Source organism: Mesocricetus auratus, unplaced genomic scaffold (genome assembly GCF_017639785.1).
Source record: "Mesocricetus auratus isolate SY011 unplaced genomic scaffold, BCM_Maur_2.0 Super-Scaffold_100033, whole genome shotgun sequence".
Lineage (NCBI taxonomy): Eukaryota > Metazoa > Chordata > Mammalia > Rodentia > Cricetidae > Mesocricetus > Mesocricetus auratus.
Genome location: NW_024429213.1, coordinates 2,494,420 through 2,511,648, shown reverse-complemented (window position 1 = coordinate 2,511,648; position 17,229 = coordinate 2,494,420). Strand labels below are relative to the sequence as shown.

Here is a 17,229-nt window from a genome sequence, read left to right as displayed (position 1 = left end):
AGAAAGATTGTTTACTTTTATTTTAATCATTTTTTGAGACAGAGTCTCTTTATATCTCCCAGATTAGCCTTGAACTCCTGCCTTAGCCTCCTGGTTGTTGAAATGAAAAGCATGCCTGGCTACAGAACAATGTTTATTTTAGACAGAGACAAGCTTATTCTAAAATGTATATGGAACAAAACTAGAATAGCTACAATTTTGGGGGGAAAGTAGTAGTTGCAATCTGTCTACCTGATGCCCAGGCATACTATTTAACTACAGTCGTCATTTTTGGAAAGTCAGACACATAAATCAATGAGCCAGAATAGAAACTGACCCCAGGTATATGGATAACTTCTTTCTGACAAATGAGCAAAAGTAAGGGAATAGCATTCCATTACTCCATTGTGCTATTCAATGGAATCACAGTCTTTTTATTATACCATACTGGAAAAACTGGATAGCCATAGACAAATTAGACAAAACTTTATATCTCGTACAAATATTAACCAAGAACAGCTCGTAGACTTAAATGTAAGCTATAAAACTAAATGTATAAGTTAACAACAAAGAAGATAGTTTCAAGAGGTTCTGGTGAACTTTTTAGACATAGCACTAAGTATATGATTTAAAAAAAAAAAGACAGATTGTACAAGCTGCAAGAAAGAACTTACCAACCATGTTATCTTTTAAAACACTAGTATCTCGAATAAAAACATTTTAAAAATCAAAAACAAATAACTCTAATTATAAAGGACACAAAAGACTTGGATAGTCATGAAAGAAAAGATTTAAGTAAATAGATAAGCACGTGAAGAGATATTTGGTATCATTAGCCAGAAAAAAAAGAGATGTAAATTATGACCAAGATGAGACAGCGCCACACATTTAATTATTAGAACAGCTAGAGAATGCAAAACAGCGCTGCTGAGGGTACCAGGAAACTAGAACCTCACATGCCACGAATACAGCCACTCTGGAAAACTGTTAAGCAGCTCCTTAGAAAATGAAACACTCATTTACTATCTCATCTGGCAAGCATACTCCTGGACATATATCTTAGATATGCAGAAGCCTCCACTGATACAAAAACTTATACAGAAATGTTGACAGTAGCTTTATTTATAATAGTCATAAACTGGAAAATAACTAAATGTCCTTCAAGGTATGAATGAATAGTTAAACAAACCCTGATACATTCATGTCATGGAATATTCTCCAGAAATAAAAGGAACAAACTATTGACATATACAAAGGCCTGTGTGGATCTCCAAAGCATTATGTTGAATAGAAGAGAAAGCAAACCTCAAAAGATCATATGCTATATGATTTGAGCTCCTTAATTATCAAAATGACAAAATTATAAAGTTGGAGAAGAAATTCGAAGCTGCTAGAATAAGAGATTGGTAGGAGGTGAGTGTGACAAATGATGGAGCTAAGAACATCTTTATGTTGGAACAGTTCTTTTCCTTGAACATAGCGGTGCACATAAAAAAAACCTATATGTAATAAAATAGTATAGAACCACACACATAAACTCATTTCAGTTCCTGGCTGTGATACTATACAATTATGCAAGATGAAAGCACAGGGAAACATGCATAATGTATACTCTGAATGCTCAGTACTATAACTATTTCAGAATAAAAATTATGCTGCATAGCTTTTATGCTCTGAAATATTCCGGCTCACATATCAAAGACATGTCAGAGGGTTTCTCCAAATTGGACAATTCAAAAAATTCGCATGACATTACTAATGAAGAACAGGGAAACTGAACCTTTTCTAAAATACTAACAATAGCAAATTTGCAACACCCATGTTCCAAAGACAGATCCTTTATTTCTCTATGTTATTTATGGATAATATTACAAAATCACATGGTGAAGGGACCAAAAAGTAGACATAGAAAAGCAGAAAAGCAGCTGGGCGTTGGTGGTGCACGCCTTTAATCCCAGCACTCGGGAGGCAGAGGCAGGCGGATCTCTGTGAGTTCGAGGCCAGGCTGAACCGACAGCCTCCAAAACAATACAAAAAAACCCTGTCTCATAAAACAAAAAAAAAAGAAAGAAAGAAAGAAAAGAAAAGCAGTATTACAAGAACTGTTGGTTTTCTGTTCAACAGAGCTGTTAGCTTCTTAGCAGCTCCAGCCTCGTTGAGCCATCACATGCTTCTCAGAAAGCTGCCCACATATCAGCTCTGGGGAGAACTGTTTTAAAGGCCCACTTTCTGTAAAGGTCATGAGGAAGTGCAAAAGAGTCAACTCTCTAGTCTCAGAGAAAAATAATTTGGTTCTGTTTGTACCAAATATGCTTTAGGTTTCGAAAAGAGAAAAGGACTTGTAAAATAGAATGAAAATGCACATGATTTAATCTGACCCTGAACAGACAGGGGGCTGGGTGACCAGACAATTCCTTAGGGGTCTGGAACTTTTATACAGTTTAGGGAGCTGCTTTAAATTACTCATGCAAAATCAAACATAAGTATGAATAGTTTCTGAACACATAAAAGTGAGTTCTATAAATAGGATGACAAATAAATGAGGATACTTCCAAGTTTTCAGAAACTCCTGATAAGTTTTCAAAAGCCCATGATAAATACAAACTTTTGTCCATTAGCTGTGTGATAAGCAGCAGTCCTTGCTCGCGGCATCCTCTTCTGATTCCCTATGCCCAGGGGTAATGCCCTCTTTGCTCTGTGTGCTCAGTTGACCCCCACATGTACAAGTCCTATGTGTGGGAATCCAATCAATCCCACAGTAAGCATACGCCTCCCCAAATCGCTTCTGCAATGAGAATGCAGACCTTTTTTTCTTGTCGTGATTCCACAAACAATATGGCACCACAGTTGTTTACATAACATTTACATTGTAGAAGTACCAAAGGATTTTAGAGACCATTTGAAGTACTGAGATGATGGGCATGGGTTCTGGACACACATTACCCCACTGTTATAAGAGCCTTGAGCATCTGCAGGGTTTACTACCCTACGGGGAATCCTGGAACAACATTTTCAAACAACTAATACATATCTGTGCATATATCATGGGGTTGTAAGTATTCTGTAGGTAAGGAAAGGATTAAACAGGTTAGATAATGAGGCATGTCACACTGATCCAGCACTTGCCTAACATGCTGAGGCCTTGAGTTCTATCACTAGCATCACACTTGAAAAGGCAGACAGTTTGCCTTTGTTCTTATTTACATGATGGTGGGTTACAGTTTTTAACACATCTTTGAAGTCTGTGTTCTTATGCAACTTACTACAGTTTCTAGGAATAGCAAAAAACATTGAGAGGCCTGGAACTTTGATGCATTTAGGGAGCTGCTTTAAATTACTCATATAAAATTAGGCATAAGTGTGAATGTTTTCTGAATATATAAAGTGCATTTTATGAATGAAATGAGAAAGAAATCATAATAGACTTCAAAGTTTCTAAAACCTCCTGATAAGCTAGATAGTATTCTTCAATGTTTTCAAACGCCAATGATAAATACAAATATCAAAGAGTCTGAGGAAGTTATAAAATTTTGCTTATTAGCTGTCTGACAATTCTCTATATGAGTATCTCTATCCCGAAACTCTGGCTCTGGCAGAGAGTAACTTCACAGGCCACTGAGTGCAAACTCTCAGTTGTATACAGGATCAAGCACCTGTCTTATCCCCATCTGATGGCTCAAGGTGAACACCACGTAACTAGAAGTTCTTTCTTTAGGGTTATATTCCCAAGCAGGGACTGTATTTTAATCTGACCCTTAGAATTAATGCTAGGAAGTTGAAATTCTAAACACTCCAAATTCCATGAGGAAAGCAGTCTTTAGCACAACAACCCTTCTTACAAATGGAGGGCACAGTGGGCAAGTCATAACTGGCAGTGGCCAAACCCAGGAACCCTGCCTACCATCAGTATGAAAGCCTCAGGTGGAAAAGGCTATTCTCTCAAATCCTGTTTCTCTCCTCTGAACTGTGTAGGAGCTCCAACTGTCTTTGGCATTCTATATTCTAGAGACGAGAAAACAAGCTCACGAGCAATAGAGAGGGATATACTGCCACCTTGTGGCTCTTTAGAGAGTGACTCTTCAAGCATTTACATTACCCAAAGTAATGATGAGTGGAATTCACCTTGTGCAGACATGAAACTACAGCAGGTGACCAGAGACTCTCCAGTGACACAGAATAGAGAAGCAGAGTTTAACACGTGGATGTGGAGGGCCCTGGAGGTACTCTGGCATAAGGTTTCATTTCCTCTGAGGAAAACTGGAGCTTAAAGACATGAGGGGTCAGAGATCAGTCAGTATTGGGCTGTTGGTCTCTGAACTCCTGTTCTAGCCAATGCCCTTTTGACTATACAGTGCTGTAGATCACAGTATAGAATCCCAATGTTCTTTATAAGATAAAATTCTTAAATCTGTGTAGTAATTTGAAAGTAACTGCCCCCATAAGCTCATAGGAAGTGGCAGTATTAGGAGGTGTGGCTTTGTTGGAGTGGGTATAGCCTTGTTGGAGGAAGTGTGTCACTGTGGGGGTAGATTTTGAGGTCTCATATAAGCTCAAGCCACGCCCGGTGTGCCAGAGCATGTCCTGTTGTCTGTGAGACCAAGATATAGTTCCTTCGTGCTCCCAGCTCCTTCTCCAGCACCATGTCTGCCTGCATGGCACCATGGCATGCCGTGATGAGAATAGACTGAACTGAAACTGTACGTGAGCCAACTAAATGTTTTCCTTAATAAGAGTTGCCATGGTCACGATGTCTCTTCATAGCAACAGAAACCCAAAGACAGTCTGGGTGTGGGGACACATGCTTGCAGTTCCAATGCTTAGGAAGTAGAGGCAGGAGGATCAAGGAAAAATTGAAACTCAAAGCCAGGTCAATATCCCTCTGTCCTGACAAAGCACAGACCACACACAGAAGATGTCATGGGGCTATAACAGATGATGGTTACATAGAAAATACCATCTCTTTTTTGCACAGAAGCAAGGAGAGGCATGGCATACAAATTCCTAAAAAAGTGAAACTCTACTTGCCGCCTTTGATTTCTGGATAAGGAGCTTCTTCTTCTGGGCCCAGCTTTCATCACAAAGAACAGGAAATATCATGAGGGGTACAGGTCTGTTCCCTCTTCCTGTAGCTTTAAGACTTTGAACTTTTGTACTAAAGTCACTGCCCTAATAAGAGCCAGCTCATCTTAGTTTCCTGTGTATAGTGATAATTTTATTTCAAATTGCTTTTTTTAATCCAATGACACTTTTTTATCCTGAAAAATCTCAATACCTCAAATTTGAATTTAAAAAGTATAAAATACACCCCACACACACAAACGCACACACACATTGCTTAACCCAAGGAATGAGAGCCTTTCACAAGCACAGCCTGCACGGCACATTGAGCATTCTCAAGCACCGTGACAATTACATTTAGACACAAAACTGACTTGTTCCAAACTGACCTTATATTGAGCCATGACAACATGGGCGTCGTGCCTCCACCAATGACCCAGACAGTGAAGAAGACGATGAGTAGTGTGGTTGTGAACATCATCTGGCGGGCGTAGGATGCCGTGTCACGGATGGCAAGTGCAAATGCCATCGCTCCCCTCAGGCCTGTGGGGACCAAACAGGAAGATCCTCTGGTGATGAGGGGACCTGATGACAATTCCTCCAAATGCACTGCCACTGTGGGGATAACAAAGCTCTAGCCACATGCTTAACCCACACAGAAGCACCTCAAAGGTGTGTGGTCTTCTCTCTCCCCAGCATGAGAAGAAAAACCCAGCACCACTTTATATACCATATTCTAGAATACTAACTACTTTTACTATTTAAATTATTCTCCTGTTAGTGGCCTAAAAGAAAAAGAAACTTGCATAATAACAAACTCTCTGTATCTTCTATGTAAATACCAGTCAACAGAAATGTTGGCTGTGTGTAAATATGTTTAAATGCACACTTGTGGAAAACAGGGCACTATTTCTTAGCAGAGGGGGAGGGTACCTCACAGAAGAGTAAAAAGATAGGTTGACCTGTAACACGTTTTTGAGACAGGATCTTATTTAGCCCAGGCTGGCCTCAAACTCAATACGCACCCAAGCATGGCCTTACTGATCCTTCTGCCTCCCACTTCCTAGCCTGTAATTACATATGTGCTATCAAGCCCGGTTGATTATATTTTAGTCATATTATCATTGTTTGCTAAGTAAAATTTATTTTCTTTATATATAAATCTATTTTACCTGAAAACATCATCATGTGTTGGAAATTCCAGCCAATCTTATGCCTTCTGCCCAAGTTGAGGAAGAAGGAGAGTGGGTAGATATGTGCAGCTCTGCCCAAGAAAATGGCAACCTAGCCACCAGGTGAGGTTAAGGAGCCAACAAGTTTCCAGAATGACACTTCACAACACTCTGGTTGACCAAAGAATTTTAGGAATGCTGTGATGCAGGCAGCTGCCCAAAGAAGTCAGAATGCCTAGATTCCCCGTAGAACAATCTCTCAGCAACAAAATGGGAGTCACTTGGTCAACTTTCCCACTTCTTAGTTCATTAATTAAAGCTTATAAACACGTTGTAACTTTTGAACTGAATTGAACTGGTATTGATGGATTCCTTGATTTGTCTAAAAAAAATCACTCCAGAAGTAATCTAAAATACCATAGCAAGAGTGAGGACTGGGCACGGCACACACTATTTGGGCTCTACTGGAAGGAAAACAACAAGAAAGAAAAATAATCCTAGAGTCAAACTGTGGAAAGTTTGCTGGGAAAGAGCCAGCAAGCTTCATTTGCAAAAATAAATGAATAAATAAATAAATGAAACAAAAACCAAATCAAAAAAAACACACACACATAATGGACTTCAGTGCCCAATGCCCAGGGAGCACCCAAATATAGGGAGAAAACCACAAAGAGACATTCACTCACAGAAGTGAAGTCAGAGAAAGTCTTTGCCTACGTAGCTTAAATGGCCGTTGGGGATGTAAGAAGCAGAAAAGGATGAATGTGAAAAAGGAACTCTACTGTGAAAAGCAAAGAATTCAGATAAAGCAGTCATCTTTCCCTTGCCAAGTTTAAACAGCGCCCAACAGAGAGATCAGCACAATCCCCTGGTCAGAGAAGGAAACTCAGGCAGGAGCCAGCAAACAGAGAGCTTCCGCCAAGCAAGGCACCAGCTGCAGCAGCCACAGCTGTTTCAGACAGAAACCAGGGCCAAACTATCTTCAACTTCCTCCAGGGTAATGTGTAAACTGTGTTCCTGCTTTTTTTTTGTCTTTCTTCCTTTCCTTGTTTGGTTTTGTTTCTAACAAAAGGAAATGGTTAGTGCTTGTAATGCATGCATATTCTATCTCAGAGGTGCAGGAAAAAGCCTCAAATGGCCAGCAGCCTTTCAGACTCCCAGAGGACTTGGCTCACCCAACCAACAGGTCGTGATCCGTAAACAAGGCCTTCCTCCCACTATCTCATCCAGTATGCCATGCAGGAAATACAAATCAGAGCAACATGTGAGGTCTGAATGAAGAAAATCTCATCCAACAGATTCTAAGCTCTTCCTCTAGTGAATGTGTGAAGCCACTATAGTAAGACCCTAACCAAGATTCCAGCACTGTCACTATCTAGCAGCTAAGAAGCCCCTCACATTCTTGCACATGAAATTAAAACCCCACAAGAGAAAAATACTCTTCTTAGATAAAAATGAATTAAGGATTCCCATGAGGCCTCCAAAAGGCAAGAAAAAAAAAAAACCATGTCCAGCAACAGGAACAGGATCTTGAAATCCAGGGGCAGAAAAGTTTACTTTTACTTTAAAGAAAACAATAGTATCTAAGACCAAATGAGCCAAACCCTCAGCCACCGAGTTACTGCTGGCTGCTCACATCCGTCCTTTCTAAGTCAAGCACCCAAAGTATGCCCTTTCCAAACACTGTATCCCCAACTTCCCAACTCAAAGAACTGGGAATTTTATTTTGTCTTTTCTTCTCCTTCCTCCCTCCCTCCAATCCTATCAATATTTTTATCTGTTCTTTTTGTCTCCTCTCCCCCTCCTTCCAAACCTTCCTTCCTTCTTGTCTTAGAAAAGCAAAGGTGTCTCTCCCAGCACAATCCACAGCAGCAGGGCAGCTTGGGTGAAAGCACCGTTACTGTCCACTCACACACAAGGGCAGCATGGGGTATGGCTAGCCAAGATGGACTGTGCAGCTGAGAGCAAGAGGATTGGAACTTGCTAAGCACTAAAATCATGTTACATTGACATGGCAGTGGCAAGTCAAAAACAATTCTGAGGACTGACATGGTTATTGACTTTTAGATCTACTCAGGATAGAGCTCTACAAAACAAATGATAGTCCATCAAGCACTAACTTAAAAAAGAAAATTCCAGGGAAAAGTCGGTCCTTGGAATCAAATACATTCTGCTTTAAGAAGCTCCCCACAAATATCCTGAACCACAACTGACCCAGTTACCCACTCAAAACAGAGACAGTAATCAGATGATTATTCTTAGTGGTTATACAACTTTCCCAACAGAGGTCACCTCTCTGTCTACAATGTGGAATAAGAAAAGGATACAAAAGCACCAATGATGAAAATGGGGCTGAAAACATGCTTCTGGAAGGTGAACAGTGCCAGGCCCATGTAGGAGAAGATGAAGTTCTCTGCCAGAAAGTGTAACACCTCGAAAAGCTGCATGAAGAAGGAAAGAGCAGGCTGTGAACCCTGTGCTCCTGCTGCCATGCTACCTAGAAACCCATCAGGTTCATGGGCCTCTCTTACCTGCTTGCTTCGACTTCTTGATTCCACTGACAGATTGTTATATGTATAATGAGCTTGTGTAATCCCACAGAAAAGGACAGCTACAACACCTGTCAAAAGAGTTTCTAAAATTCAGTGGGAAAGAAGAGGCAGGAAAAAAAAGTCTACTGACATGGAAAATGTATGGCAGGTGAGCCTTGCATAATCCCCTCCCTCACCCTTCCTTCCCTCCCCTCCCTCCCCCTCCCTCCCCTTCCTCTCTCCCTCCCTCCTTCCCTCTCACAGGCCCTGCTGAACCGGGCATTAACCTACCTGTAAATCCACAGGCTTCAGCCAAAAGAAACGTGCTCCAGGACATCAGGAAGAAAAGCGCTGTCTCCAGCAGGGGGAAGCAGTGCAGCTTAGTAAACTTGGTCACGTCAGCACTAGGTTAAGGACAGCAGCTCTAGGCATGGGCAGCAGGGACACTTGAGATCCCCATTCTTTTAGCCTGAGCCCCCTCTCTAAGGGCCAGTCATTCCCTGTACCTCCTTGGGAGGTGTTTTATCTCTCTTTTGAAAAGTTATAGTGTTGGGATGGAGCTTAAGAGCCCTGAACATGCTAGGCTGATATTCTACCATTCTGCCACACATCCCTAACCAGGCATGCTTTATTGTTTTTTATTTTTTTAGACAGGATTTCTTTATGTATTGGCTGGCATGGAACTCACTGTGTAGATCAGGCAGGAACTCACAGAGATCCACTGGCTTCTACCTCCCAAGTGCTGGGACTAAAGGTATACACTACTATTACCACACACAGCTCAATTTTCTTTCTTTTTTAAAATTAATTTTTTATTTTATGTACATTAGTGTTCTGCCTGCATGTACGCCTGTGTGAGGGTGGCAGGTACCCTGGAAATGGGATTATAGACAGTTGTGAGCTGCCATGTGGGTGTTGAGAATTGAACCTGGGTCCTCTGAAGAGCAGCCAGTGTTCTTAACCACTGAGCTACCAGCCCTGAGCTCAATTTTCAAGTAACAAAAATAGAAAAATTAAGCTTTCCAGGGGCTGGTGGATGGTCGCTAAATGGTAAGCATTTGCCTAACATGTTTGCGAGTCCTGGGTTTGATTACCCCACCACCACCACCCCACAAAATAAAAGAAACTTTACCATCTAATCCAGGTTACCAGAGTCAGAGCTGGAGGGTAGAGTTGTTCAATAGACACAGTGTGTCTGCCTAAGATGAGGAATAGCATTCTGCGAATAGGCAGTAGGAATGGATAATCTACACTGTGAATATATTTAATAACTTAAAATGGTGTGTGTGTGTGAGAGAGAGAGAGAGACAGAGACAGAGACAGAGACAGAGACAGAGATATACACGTGCCTGCTAAGCAAGCATATGAAGATCAGAGGACAACTTATAGGGAGTAGTTTTCTTCTAGCTTTGTGGCAAAGCCCTTAGCTGCTGAGCTGTCTTGTTGCCTCCTGTACTTACTAACTTTAAATTGTGTACTAAGGCAAATTTTATTATGTGTTACCACTGTTTTAAAAATTATAACACAAGTAATGCAAAGCAATTGAATTGCATGCTCTAAATGTATGAATTTTATAGTACATGAATTGCTATGACTCTTATGAACAACTTTCTGGCTGCAGACTGGACTGAGGTTAGTTCCCATAAGGCTGGGAAGGCCTTAGGCAGGCATGGGAAGACATACTCTTAAGGCTCTGATCCCCATGGGTCATGAAGGCCTGACCCATGTATGGGACAGAATAAAAAAGAATTCTATAACTCCTGGAACAGCAATGAAGTGCTGGGGGTCTCCTTTTGAGAACAGAGGGAATCTTCCTCCTTCCACTGCCATTCAATACATGATCAACATAGAACCAACTCACAAATCAGTTCGTTAAGCAATTAAACCCTCAGTACCAGGGCCACTAAACAAAGCTATCTTGATTTATGCTGTCTGACACAGTAGCTGCTAGCTACTTTAAGCTTCTCAACATTTAAAATGTAGTTAGCCATAGCTGAGATTTTTCAAAGAAAAAGGAGATACATATCTCAAAGACCAGAACAAAAAGCAAAAAGCAAAAAGATATCGCTAATAATTTTCTGTATTATCTATGTTGGTTACGCATAAAATAGATGTGGTTTGTATTACATTCAGTAGTAATGCCAAGCAAAGAGGGTACTATGATAGAGGATTCAGCACTAATGTAGAGAGACTGCCAGAAGCTCCTTCCAAGTCTTTTTCTTTTTGTTTATTTGAAACTAAGTATCATACCATCCTTTCCTCATGGAAGGCACAGCACAAAGTCCAGTGATGACTACCAGTGGCTCTAGGTTAGTTATGGCTGCCTTAATGCTCATTGTTCCTGAACAGCAGACAGCACCAGTAGCCAGAAGCTAAAGTGCTGCCTGACCAGTGGTTACTGATTGCAAGCCTTATCTGGGTTCCTCGGTCTCTTTGTCCCCTATAATGGGTGTTCCAACTGAGTTATAAGAAAGGGAGAGAAACAGAAAAGGTAAGGACAAAGAAAAATCTACAGCTGAATTCCCCATCTTTAAATTTTTAGCATATTTATTTTAGTATATTTATTTTATATAAATTTTTAGTATATTTTATGTTTTATTGATTTTTATTTTCTTCCTTCTTCACATTCTCTCCTGATAGAATCTGTTTTACTTATTCCTTAAGAATTCATACATGCTAACAATGTATTTTGATCATGTGTACCCCAACTCCATACATCCTACTTGAGACACCCCAACATTTCCCTGCTCCCATTTCATTACCTCTTCTTTTGTTAACTCTCAGAGTCCAATTTCCCAGGTTCTTCCTGAGAGGCCCAGTCACTGTGCCTGACCCGGCTGAGGAGGTACCACATCTCAGGAGAACAATGACTTTAAGATTCTGATCTGAGAGGAGGAACTGAGAACGTTCTCTTTGCAAACACAATATGATCTATGTGTGGCCAGGCAGGGGCCAAACTAACCAAAAGGATATTAGAGCAGTCACAACACCAGTTACAGCTCCCATGGTAAAAGAGCCACTAAATATGCCTAGAAAAATGCCAACTGACTTAAAAAAGGCAGCAGCGTCAAAAGCGTGGGTATTTAGTCCTGCTGGCTGATAGGCAACAATGGACCTGGAGTTTAAAAGGAGAGAAAGTTTTGGTTTTGTTTTTTTTTTTAAAAGACCACAATGGTTGGTACACTAAACAATCCCCACCCTCCTTCACTATTTCATTTTCCATGGTTTTAGTTGCCTGAGGTCAACATCAATCTAAAAATATTAAGCAAACAAATTCAAAATTAAACTCTAAGTTCTAAATTATATACTGTTCTCAACAGCATGATGAAATCGCAAATCATCCAGCTAGATCCTGCCCAGGGCAAATACATTTAATTTAGGCTGTAGCCACCATGCTATGCTGCCATCAGCATCCTGAATGCTGCTGAAGGACAAAGCCAGAACCATTATCCTACCTCCCCCTCCCCCACTGCAGAAAGAGTTACTTACGAGGACAGCACAATGGCAACAGCATCATTCAGGACACTCTCTCCAAACAGAAGAGCATAAAGATCCACATCTGCATGCAGTTCATTAAAGATTGCCAACACGGTCACTGAAATGTAGGCCCAAAGCACAGAAATTAGTTTCGACTTCTGCCCTTAAACCACCAGTTCCAGGTTTATAGAGGCTATTTGTATATTAGGTGGAACAAGGTGGCTTGGTACCCAGCAGTAGTCAGATGGATGGTCTGTCTGGTAAATGATAAAAGGAAAAATGATAAACTTCTAATCTAGATGAGGTTTGATGTGATCATTGGGGGGGATCAATTAAGTCATTTGTCTCTTTTTGTTGGCTGGCAAATTTTTAAAAACAGAAGTTCTTTTTTTTTTTTTTTGACCCTAGTGCTTCCAGAACCCAGCAGAGTCAGGGTGCTTAAAAAGACTGACCAAGGGTTTGTCCATGAAAAATTACCCATAATTATACTTGTTAGGGAATAAATAACTAAGAACGTGTCTCTTATGTAACCCAAGCTGTCCTAGAACTCACAATCCTCCTGCCTCAGTGCCCTGAATGTTAGGATTATAGAACATGGTTTCTCAACTTTAGCCTTACTAGTGTTTGGGACCAGATAATGGCTTTGGGGTTGGCCTGTTTACCACAAGATGGCTAGTGATATCCCTGGCACATGCAGCCAGCTTACCTTCACAGAGCAGTGGAGGCACCTAGATGCTGGCTAGGACACAAGTCATAGTATCATGCCACAGGTGGGATTCAAGATAAACATTTATTTTTGTTTAAGCTAGGGCCAACCAGGTTTTTCTAGTATTTGTAGTCAAAAGCATTACTACTTATGGAATTAGAACGCCAAGCCAAATGCTTAGTTTAGTAAGTAACTATAAGCAAGTCAATTTTCTTACCACCAACCAATTCAAGAATTTGCCAACCCCCTTCATGTGCTTTTGTGTCCCACCCCAATCTCAAGCCCCCTTCACTCAAAAACAACCACGGTGAAATTTTATAGTGACCCTTGTGTCCTTTCTTTATAGTTTAATAACCCAAATATACACTCTCTGACATTATCGTTTCACTCTGCCCATTTTAAAGAAAATGGACTTTAAAAAAATACTCCTTTTACTCTGCTAGGCTACTCCTCTGGGAGCTCTTTTCTCAGGGTGCCTTATGACTTAGTTCTTTAGGGTCAGGACTTTTCAACCCTGTGGCACACACAGCTCTTTTGTAATGACTATCACTTCCTTTTGAAGGGAGATTCTGAGAGAGGGTTTCTCTGTGTAACAGCCCTGGCTGTTCTGGAATTCATTCTGTAGACCAGGCTGGCCTCAAACTTACAGAAATCTACCTGCCTCTGTCTCCTGAGTGCTGGGATTAAAGCCATGCACCACTACTGCCTGGTCTTTATTTTTATTTTATTATTATTATTAATATTATTATGAGATAGGGCAGCACTGTACAGACCTGGCTGACCTTGAATTCATAGAAATCTACCTGCCTCTGTCTCCTCAGTGCTGGGATAAAGGTGTATGCAACACTATACTAGGTTGCCTGTCACTTTCTTAATTTACCTCAGCATCTTTTGGAATCTGAAGAAAGTTGCATCCATTGGGGAAGAGGCATATTTTCCTAGTCTGACCTCATTATTGTAGTTTTCTTATTCAAGGGGTTCATTTAATTTTTCTTTATGTTTACATGCTGTTCAACCTCAAGTTGATTGTGTTGTTATATTTAATGAAGGTGTGTCAGGGTTAGTGTGCTGGCCCCTTTTTCTGATGCAGTGTATGAATGAGAATGTCCTCCACTGGCTCATGTGGCACCCAGCTGGTGATTTGGGGGAGGTCATGGAACCTTTAGGAAGTGGAACCTTGCTGGAAGTATGTCACTGGGGCAGCAAGCTTTGAGGGTTTGCAGGCTTGTTCCACTTCTCCCCGCCCCAACTTCCTGTGTGTGCATGCAAATGTAAAAGAAAGAAAATGTGATTACCCAGCTTTCTGCTCCTGCTAACATGTCATGTATTCCCCACCATCGATAGACTATGTCACTCTAGAATCATACACTAAAATAAGCTCTGTCTTACTTATTTTATCTTCTGCTATGGAATTTTCTCAGAGCAACTACAAACAACCAATAAACCTAGCTTTGCCGGGACTATTGAATAATACCACTTCCCCAATACTTTGTGAGATTCACTTACTCCAACACTGTCCACCCCACCCCAACTAGAACTTAATCTGTCTTCCTCTTTTAATGACCTGTCAATCAAAGTCAATAGTCTCGGCAGTTCCTCTTTGGGGGATGGGTCAATTCTTCCAGGAATATCTTTTCTGGGTATTTATTTTTAAAGAATTATTGTTAGTTGGGTATAGTGTCACATGCCTTTAATTTCAGTACTGAAGAGGTAGAGGCAGGTGAATTTCTGTGGGTTATAGGTCAACCTGGTATATACAGTGAGTTTCAAGCTAGCTAAGACTACATAGTAAGGCTCTTGTCTCAAAAAATTACTATTATTGTGTGTCACACATATATGTGGAGGTTGGAAGGCAATTTTATGGAGTTAGTTCTCTCCTCCCACCTTTACAAGGATTCTAGGGTTTGAATTCAGGTTGCCAAACGTGTACAAGAGCCTTTACCCACTGCATCTTCTTGATGGTCACTTTCTGGGTATTTCTGAGAGCCCCTATAGCCCAGATCACCCGCATAGCCTCTGACCTCCTTCAGTCTCCTTGTACTCATCAGTAAATATGAACATTGAATGTCCCTCTCAATTTTAAGTTTCACCATGTAAGTTAACAATATGTATTCCCAGTGGGAGCTCTTACTTTAGTGTATAAATATTGAATGGAAATTTCTGGGTTTCATAGCAGTCAAAATGAACAGTATCTGGGGCTGGAGAGATGGCTCAGAGGTTAAGAGCACTGACTGTTCTTCCAGAGGTCCTGAGTTCAATTCCCGGAAACCACATGGTGGCTCACAACCACCTTGAATGAGATCTGGTGCCCTCTGCTGGCATGCAGGCAGAAGACTATATACACAATAAATAAATAGAATGTTAAAACAAATGAAGAGCATCCCCTCTTTCCTCTGCAGAGGTGCTACTTTTGTATTCATGCCTCACTGTTCCTGCTGGAATATGGGTTTTTTCTTTTGCTGTCTTTATTCTTGTTAGGTACTAAAGGGCATCTCAAAGTGGCAGTCCCTCCAACATGCTTTCCTTTCCAAAAAATTTTAATTGACTTACAAAAAGATAAACAGCTAATTTGAAGAATATCTGCTGTATCATGACATAAGCTAGTAGGAACAGGCTACATGCCTGCCAGCGATGCTTCTTGGAGGGTATGTTCTTAAACACGGATGCTATCTCAAGACAAAAAATCAACTTTCATTCAGCCTAATGCAACAGGTTACACAACAGGGAAATCTTTATGGATAGGATTTTTAAAGTTGTATTCTATATGACTTCTTACATGAATTATATTTATGGCTCCTTTACCATTATATAGTATAAGAATTGTCTTTTTAAAAATGCAGCTGTTGAAGAAAAATTAACACTGATAATCACAAATGCGGATGACTTACCATGAAGCAGATACCATGCTAAGCATTTTGTAATTTAATTCAGTTCTTACAAAACCCTGTGAGGAGGCTAATAATACCATTTCTCTAATTTAAAGGTAAGAAAACAAATTGTGCAATGCATGGGCTGCTCTGTACTTCAGTATTGAAATCCCCCAAATCTCAGTGATGATACAAACCAAGTTTCATTCCTCCGTTACATCATCTGCCTGCTGTGGACTGCACTGGGTGGGGCTCTGTCCACATCAGCCACATGGGGATTCAGGGCTCAAGACTGATGGAAGCAAATAAAAATGAACCGTATCCAGGCTTGGCAATGTAGGAACAGGAGATATGGGACATCAGTCTATCAGTCAGAGAGGGTCTTAGAAGGAAACAAATGGCACACCCAAACAGCAAACTAAGAAGAGCCTTATGAGGAGGTTATTTATAAAAGTGTAGGAAGAGTACAAGGGAAACAGAAGGGAGGAGTCAGTATTTGAGGCAAAAAACACGTGACTTTCATCCATAGATCTGACGGTTCAAGAGCCAGAAGTAGTTACCAGAACCTGAGGTTATAGGGCCTGGGTCCCCTGATAAGAGCCGTTAGTTACTTCTGATGAGGAGGTACGATTGGTCTGAAGGATTCCTTTACCTCCATTCTCCTTCCAGTGGGAAACCGGCAAGAAAGGAACCTTTGGCATGCTCCATATAAGTTAGCCTCTGGGGCCAAGAAAGAGGAAAGGGTGGCCGGTAAATGTGAAGGGGTAAGCAGAAGACATGCAATAACCATCAACTGTTGAAGAATTCAGCACCCAGCAGAGTCCAAAGACTGGGTGGACTGCTTACTTTCCTCATACCTATGACATGGCAAACACAGCTTAAGGAAGGAGGGGCTTATTTTGGTCCATGGTTTGATGGAATATAGTCCATCATTGCTGGGAAGCAGTGTTACCAAGAGCATGAGGTGGCTAGTCATAATTGTGTTCACAATCAGGAAGCACAGAGAGATGAATGCTGGTGTTAGCTGACTGCCTCTTTTCCCTGACTCCAGCCAACAGAGTGGCACCACCCACATCCAGGGCATGTCTCAATGCTCTCCATTAATCTACTCTGGAAGCACCCTCACAAGCATACTCAAAGGTATTCCTTATTAAGGCCCTAGTGTCTCTTAAACAAATCAGTGAGCAGTTAAAAATAACCATCATATTTGACAAAGTGGAAGATTATACTAATATAACTTTAAAAAGTCTTTTTGACTTTTAAACATGGTTTGTCTAAAATGCTATAATTACCAATAGTAAAAACAATACAATGTTAGTTGTTCATGACAATGAAAGTGTGTCTAATAGCATTAACAACAGTTACCTAGAACTGGAATGAATCTTAACTCCTCTTTGTTCCTGCTATCACCTTGTAAAGCAGGTCAGGAATTCTGTGGT

General features: G+C 40.8%; 1 protein-coding gene across 3 annotated transcripts in view; it reads right to left on the bottom strand.

Annotated features, from left to right (window-relative positions):
• Positions 1 to 17,229, bottom strand: part of Slc9a7 (solute carrier family 9 member A7) — a 156,313-nt gene that overhangs the window by 57,925 nt on the left and 81,159 nt on the right. For all 3 annotated transcript variants that reach the window (XM_021222775.2, XM_005085729.4, XM_013124984.3), the window contains exons 6-12: positions 12,230 to 12,335; positions 11,714 to 11,855; positions 9,032 to 9,137; positions 8,741 to 8,829; positions 8,537 to 8,650; positions 6,210 to 6,321; positions 5,427 to 5,580 (exon numbers count right to left, since the gene is read on the bottom strand). In XM_021222775.2, coding sequence (XP_021078434.1) covers positions 5,427 to 5,580; positions 6,210 to 6,321; positions 8,537 to 8,650; positions 8,741 to 8,829; positions 9,032 to 9,137; positions 11,714 to 11,855; positions 12,230 to 12,335 — 823 coding nt within the window. The remainder of the gene's footprint in view (positions 1 to 5,426; positions 5,581 to 6,209; positions 6,322 to 8,536; positions 8,651 to 8,740; positions 8,830 to 9,031; positions 9,138 to 11,713; positions 11,856 to 12,229; positions 12,336 to 17,229) is intronic.